This window comes from Sprattus sprattus (genome assembly GCF_963457725.1).
Source record: "Sprattus sprattus genome assembly, chromosome: 7".
Taxonomy (NCBI): Eukaryota; Metazoa; Chordata; class Actinopteri; order Clupeiformes; family Clupeidae; genus Sprattus; species Sprattus sprattus.
Window position 1 is genome coordinate 2,103,719 of NC_137926.1, and position 7,500 is coordinate 2,111,218.

The window sequence follows — 7,500 nt, forward strand, 5'->3', positions numbered from 1 at the left end:
AGCGATTGTTGTTGTTATCGATTTTCTATCAGTTGTCACCACACAACAATGTCTCATCTTTGCTGCTTGAATGTCGGTATGTAATGGTATGGAGTTATTGAAACTTACTACGTGTAAAAAAGACTAGAAATTGAATGCTTATTTTTAAGCCTCGAAAGTTGCACTGGGTGCCTTTAAACTCAAGATCATGTAGAAGCGTGGGGTGTTTAGAGGACTGTCTAAAGAAAGACGTCTTACTGTAATAACCTAATAGTAGGCTAATGATCCCATCAGGGACAGACGTGTTCAGACTCCAAATCAGACAGGACTGGCTTTCGTCTGAAACTGCAGTCAGAGAGAAATACACTGGAAAGACATTTTGTCCATAAATAGATCTGAAGGGAGTCTATACGGGGCAATCTAATGGCTGCCAGCTGTTGAGTACGTATTACCGCCACTAGGGGGCGGTATTGGAACAGACTTCTTGTCCACTTTCTGACCTCTCGGTTCTTCAACTCTACACACACTCTTCAGCTTTCAACACAAAACACGTTTTCGTCCACTTATCATCAAGTTGCTAGTGATGAAGTGACATTATGGCAGCGTGATAGACATCCTTTCACTTACCCCCAGCTTCTGGGCTCTAAATTCCCCTCGGGATTAATAAAGTTTCCATCTATCTATCCATCTATCAAAGCGGTCCTGACCCGGTCCATTGTCCGATCCATATACTTGAATGTGCTCATATGGCAAATACTGGAGATGCTCTGACTAGGTACCCGAAAGATAATCTTAAATTTGCTCTTCGTGGATAAGAGAGAATCAAGTAGACGATAAACGGTATTTCTCTAAACATCAACATCGTAATACGTGCACCAGTCTATTATGTAACTGTGAAAATTGTTGGCGAATGCAACACATACCAGTCATCTGTATTGTTGTAAACACTTTGAAGAAAAAAGACACAATTCAAAATTGTACGGACTGTTATTTACTTTGACTATCTAGTTGATGTTCTTTTCAGATTATCGTAGCCAAAGCACTTACCGAGCCAGCTGTTCTGCGCATATGGAAAACTGATAAAATCCACGTCGGTTCTGGAAACCGAAAGCTTTAAGCCGCCGCATTAAAAGCAACATGTAACGTTTGGAGACTAAAGATTGTGAAACGCGTACAGTAGTAAACTGTAAGTCAGGGGTCTCTCATGTGAGCCTCCTCCTGGCTTGGTATGTGGGGTGTCAAATTTCATCATCTAGTTATCAACGAACGAATGTAAACTGTTGAGGAGTAGGAATACCATCCCGGGAACAAACCATTCCAACTATGTCTTGGAGGTACTAAGGCAACATAAAACATTAATTTATAAATATTAACGTTTTAAATACTAACGGTTACTCTACATAGAGGGCAAAATCAGAGAGAGAGAGAGAGAGATAGCGAGAGAGAGTAGGCTACCTTTGTTGCTAAGTCATCCCGCTACTTTATTCAGGTCATTGTGGATCAGTACATCGTGGAGTCACAGACTGTTTAGGCAACAGTCTGATGCGGATAAAACACGGAGGAGCAAGAATAGATTGAAACACTGAAACTTTAAACAATTATAAAAAATTGCCCTGGACACATCAGTTTTCAGTATAACTGATAATCACAGTCTGAATCTTTACAGTAAGGACACATTTACACTCATTTTGTTTGCTTGGCACTGCCACAATACGCAGGAAAAGTACACTTTTGATGTGGTTGTGGTCGGAGTTACATCTTTCCGAGAGACATCTGGAATCTGTCACTGTTGTCTTGAGGCCAACTCACCCGGTCTCCAAGGGGAAAGTCAAGGGTTCCAGTGGACATGTCTTTGAACGGGAATAATACATACGGCATGTTCTCCTCACTTAGCAGGGTTGGACAGTCTCTAAACAAGATGTTACAGTACGTAGGATCTCACAAAGATAAAACTGCTCAAAAATAATATTGCTCAACAACAATGCAGTTCAACTACAATACTGCTCAACAATAATACAGTTCAACGCTTTACTGCAGAACAGTGTTCCAAGAGTGAAATACTGTAAATAAAAAAAACAAATGTTTAAGATTACATCATACAGTATATCCTTGGCATAAATAAAAGAGAGGTGTGAAAGTCAATCAGGCTTGGTCAGGTTTGCTGGCTAAGCAGATCTCCTGTTCTTGATGGGATCCTTTGAGAACCTCCATCTCCAGTCTGGGTTCCACTGAAGCTCTTAGAACCTCCATCTCCAGTTTGGGTTCCACTGAAGCTCTTAGAACCTCCATCTCCAGTTTGGGTTCCACTGAAGCTCTTAGAACCTCCATCTCCAGTCTGGGTCCTAGTGATGCTCTGAGTCTCTGTGGAGGAGAGCAGAGCTCAGGAACAAGGCTGCTTTTGTGCTTCTATAGATTATAATATGATGTAATGTAATGTAATGTAGTATAGTATAATAAAATGTAATAGAATGTAATGTAATATATATTAATATAGTGTAATATAATGTACTGTTATACAGTATAATGTAATGTAATAGAATGTTATAATAATAATAATAATATACCTACATCTGTGAGCCCTCCCTGGAGTACAGCTCATGTAATATAGTGTAATATAATGTAATATAATATAACATAATAAAATATAATATAATATAATATAATATAATATAATATAATATAATATAATATAATATAATATAATATAATATAATATAATATAATATAATGTAATGAAATGTAATATAATGTAATGTAATATAATATAATGTAGTGTAATGTAATGTAATGTAATATAATGTAATATAATATAATGTAATATAATACAATGTAATTATAGTAATATACCTCCATGAGTGAGCCCTTCCTGGAGTACAGCTCATGGGCGGCTCCCAGGGGGATGCACAGAATGGAGCTCATAGTGAACATCCAGCCCACAGCTCTGGACCAATCAGGGAACTCGTACCACTTCCCATAGCGAGGAGGAGTGTGCTGCACTATACTGGTGACCAATATAGCCTGCATACACACACACACACACACACACACACACACACACACACACACACACACACACACACACACACACACACACACACACACACACACACACAGAGAGACACATGGTGAAAAGGAGTGTACTGCACTATACTTGTGACCAATATAGCCTGTATACACACACACACACACACACACACACACACACACACACACACACACACACACACACACACGTTGGTTAGGAGGAGTGTGCTGCACTATACTTGTGACCAATATAGCCTGTATACATACATAGACATACATAAATAAATACATACATACATACTGTACATACATACCTACATACATATATACACACATACTGTACATACATACATACATACATACATACATACATACATACATACATACATACATACATACATACATACATACATACATACATACTGTACATATTGTGTCCATATAGTGTTTTTCTCGGGCAGAGTTCAGAGATTTTCAACTTGATGTGCCCGGAGCGGATGTACAAAAAAGCTGAGCGCTCTGAAAAAAAAAGGCGCCGGGTGAAGCACTTTTAAAAATTCTATATGGACCCTGAGCCTTAGTGTAGTGAGGAGGGGATGTCTAATGCTATATGGACCCTCAGCCTTAGTGTAGTGACGCGGGGATGTCTAATGCTATATGGACCCTCAGCCTTAGTGTAGTGAGGCGGGGATGTCTAATGCTATATGGACCCTCAGCCGGGGATGTCTAACTCACCATGACCATGAGTGGGGTGATAACCAACCAGCAAATCTTGAAGTAGATATGTGGTGATTTCCCCAATGTTTTTTCCAGCATTGAAGAAAATCTTTTCAGACCTGGAAATTCCAGAAAGAGACTTTTTCATGAAAGGCTTCGATGAGAGGCAACACAAACACAAACACAAACACAAACACAAACACAAACACAATTAAGAAATGTATAAAGAATAAAAACATTTTATCGACGATCGGGGCTGTGTGAAAAACATAGTACTGGCCATGATGTAGCATAGCTTTAAATTAAAAGAAGATGCAGTACTACCTAATATCCAGCTGATGGCAGCGATCTCCAACACGGCCATCACCAGCACTGAGACCCCTGTGGTGTAGTGATCCAGCAGCTGGAACATGTAGACCCCGCCCTGTGAGGGTAATAAGCGAATCAGAAACATGTAGACCCCGCCCTGTGAGGGTAATAAGCGAATCAGAAACATGTAGACCCCGCCCTGTGTGGGTAATAAGCGAATCAGAAACATGTTGACCCCGCCCTGTGAGGGTAATAAGCGAATCAGAAACATGTAGACCCCGCCCTGTGAGGGTAATAAGCGAATCAGAAACATGTAGACCCCGCCCTGTGAGGGTAATAAACGAATCAGAAACATGTAGACCCCGCCCTGTGAGGGTAATAAGCGAATCAGAAACATGTAGACCCCGCCCTGTGAGGGTAACAAGCGAGTTAGGCAGGGAGGGAGTATATACTGTATCTCTATATATAGACACTGGCCCTAGTCTGGGGAGTACTGAGTTCTAGGGTATGGGTCCAGAACTGGTCTGGGGAGTACTGAGTTCTAGGGTATGGGTCCAGAACTGGTCTGGGGAGTACTGAGTTCTAGGGTATGGGTCCAGACCTGGTCTGGGGAGTACTGAGTCCTAGGGTATGGGTCCAGACCTGGTCTGGGGAGTACTGAGTCCTAGGGTATGGGTCCAGACCTGGTCTGGGGAGTACTGAGTCCTAGGGTATGGGTCCAGACCTGGTCTGGGGAGTACTGAGTTCTAGGGTATGGGTCCAGAACTGGTCTGGGGAGTACTGAGTTCTAGGGTATGGGTCCAGACCTGGTCTGGGGAGTACTGAGTCCTAGGGTATGGGTCCAGACCTGGTCTGGGGAGTACTGAGTCCTAGGGTATGGGTCCAGACCTGGTCTGGGGAGTACTGAGTCCTAGGGTATGGGTCCAGACCTGGTCTGGGGAGTACTGAGTCCTAGGGTATGGGTCCAGACCTGGTCTGGGGAGTACTGAGTCCTAGGGTATGGGTCCAGACCTGGTCTGGGGAGTACTGAGTTCTAGGGTATGGGTCCAGACCTGGTCTGGGGAGTACTGAGTTCTAGGGTATGGGTCCAGAACTGGTCTGGGGAGTACTGAGTTCTAGGGTATGGGTCCAGACCAGATCCCTGTCAGCGTGTCTGTGTGCAGGTGTGGGTGTGCAGGTGTGTGTGTGTGCAGGTGTCTGTGTGCAGGAGTGTGTGTGTGTGTCCAGGTGTGGGTGTGTGCTACCTGGAAGACGCAGGGCAGGCCCACAAGGAAGCTGGCCACACACACCAGTAGGAGCAGAACCTCTTTGCTCCTCAAGGAGGGCGGGAGCTTTGGACTGAGATTGTCCACCACGCACGTGGCCACCAGCTCTAAGTGTGCAAACTGCACAGAGGAGATAATGTCACGGTTACATGACAAACAAACAAACAAACAAAAACTGCACAGAGGAGATAACGTGACGGTTAGATGACAAAAATAAACAAAAACAAACAGCACAGAGGAGGTAACGTGACAGTTACATGACAAAAACAAACAAAAACAAACAGCACAGAGGAGGTAACGTGACGATTAGATGACAAAAACAAACAAAAACAAACAAAAATGAACTGCACATAGGAGGTAACGTGACGGTTACATGACAAAAACAAACAAAAACAAACAAAAATGAACTGCACATAGGAGATAACGTCACGGTTACATGACAAACAAACAAAAACAAATGCACAAGCAGATGAAAGGCACAGTGGCCGTGGCTCCCCTGTGGGGCCAGTGTGAGGTAGGGGCTATCGCCGGGGCAACCGGGGCTGATGGCCTGAGGCCTCAAGGCATAGTTCACGTTAGATAGCGAGCTAGTCTCAGCTGTTTACACAAGTAAAGTTAATGTTAGCCTGTGTTAAGCACACCATGGCTCGAACACGATGCTCATCGTTCAATGCAATTAATAAGCTTCAAGAATCATGCAGTCATTTTTACCTGACTGTTTGTTCACGTGAGTGTGTGTTACCTGACTGTCTGTTCACGTGAGTGTGTGTTACCTGACTGTCTGTTCACGTGAGTGTGTGTTACCTGACTGTCTGTTCACGTGAGTGTGTGTTACCTGACTGTCTGTTTACGTGAGTGTGTGTTACCTGACTGTTTGTTTACGTGAGTGTGTGTTACCTGACTGTTTGTTCACGTGAGTGTGTGTTACCTGACTGTTTGTTCACGTGAGTGTGTGTTACCTGACTGTTTGTTTACGTGAGTGTGTGTTACCTGACTGTTTGTTCACGTGAGTGTGTGTTACCTGACTGTTTGTTTACGTGAGTGTGTGTTACCTGACTGTCCAATCCCAGGCAGAGCAGCATGAGGAAGAAGAGGAAAGCCCATAGCTGGGGAACGGGCAGGGTGGCCAAGATCTCAGGATAAACCACAAACGCAAGGCCTGGCCCTGGGGAGAGAGTTACACAGTTCATATGTAAGCCCAAAATTAATCTACTGATATCAATGAGAGTAGTAACACAAGTTTTTCAGTTTCAGTTTGTTTATTTGATGCAGAGGGACAGTGTACATTAATAAACATTCAAATGTAAATGCACCCAATTATAGCCAAAGGGCTAGTTTCCATTGGCAGTCCCCCTGCCAGAGTGAAAAAGGCTAAACAACCTAATAAAAGGCATTAAGTTATATATCAAACATAACATTGAAAAAAAAAAAAATCCAAAATGGAAATTAATTAAATTAAATAAATAAATAAACAAATAAATAAAATAAAATAAGTGAATGGATCAGAACTATTTATCACCACTGACCTCCAATTGCAAGATCTTCTATAGACAGATTCCGCGTGTGAGCCATGTATCCAAGTGCAGAAAAGACGACAAAACCAGAGAACACACTGGTGACTGAGTTGGCCATGGTTACGATGAGAGAATCTCTGAAGAGGAGAGGATGGATTACGTCATACATGGATTAATGAGATTGTATCGTCACTTTAAACAATCAATATGTAGCTTCTATCAGTGCTACCTGTGTAAGGCTGTTTTTTGTAACCTAGTTAGCTTTCTTCAGTGCTACCTGTGTAAGGCAAGGTTGTTGTTTGTTACCTAATTAGCTTGCTAGCATTTCAGACAAAAACCCGTACGTAACTGCTGTTTTTTTACAACCTGAGGATGTTGTAGTTGTAGTTGTTGTAGCTGGCCATGGAGACCATGACTCCAAACCCCACACCGATGGAAAAGAAGATCTGTGAAAGGGCATCAATCCAGACCTGTGAGAGAGGGACACACACACACACCACCAGTGAGAGGAAGGGACTTGAACACACCACCACTGAGAGGGGGGGGGGGGAGGGGGGGGGGGGGTACAGGATACTGTGGTATGACCAATTTCCACGATCACAAAATGTCAATTTCCCAAGAATATCGACGTTAGTGTTTGTGTAGTTAGGTTTGTGTTAGTGTGTGTGTGTGTGTGTGAGGTCCTTACCTGG

General features: G+C 42.9%; 2 protein-coding genes across 3 annotated transcripts in view; both read right to left on the reverse strand.

The window, feature by feature from the left end:
* Positions 1-1,118, reverse strand: part of rassf2b (Ras association domain family member 2b) — a gene marked incomplete at its 5' end in the record, with an annotated part of 11,925 nt that extends 10,807 nt beyond the window's left edge. The window contains one exon of one of the 2 annotated variants that reach the window (XM_080842703.1): positions 1,027-1,118. In XM_080842703.1, the coding sequence (XP_080698829.1) occupies positions 1,027-1,118 (92 nt within the window). The remainder of the gene's footprint in view (positions 1-1,026) is intronic. The other variant, XM_080842704.1, reaches the window with a different exon arrangement.
* A 1,003-nt stretch (positions 1,119-2,121) lies between these two features.
* The window catches only part of LOC308368396 (sodium- and chloride-dependent GABA transporter ine-like), a gene marked incomplete at both ends in the record, with an annotated part of 13,005 nt that continues 7,626 nt past the window's right edge, over positions 2,122-7,500 (reverse strand). Inside the window, 7 exons of the mRNA XM_080842566.1 lie at positions 2,122-2,340; positions 2,827-2,867; positions 4,045-4,186; positions 5,274-5,414; positions 6,347-6,459; positions 6,821-6,945; positions 7,175-7,278. Coding sequence (XP_080698692.1) covers positions 2,122-2,340; positions 2,827-2,867; positions 4,045-4,186; positions 5,274-5,414; positions 6,347-6,459; positions 6,821-6,945; positions 7,175-7,278 — 885 coding nt within the window. The remainder of the gene's footprint in view (positions 2,341-2,826; positions 2,868-4,044; positions 4,187-5,273; positions 5,415-6,346; positions 6,460-6,820; positions 6,946-7,174; positions 7,279-7,500) is intronic.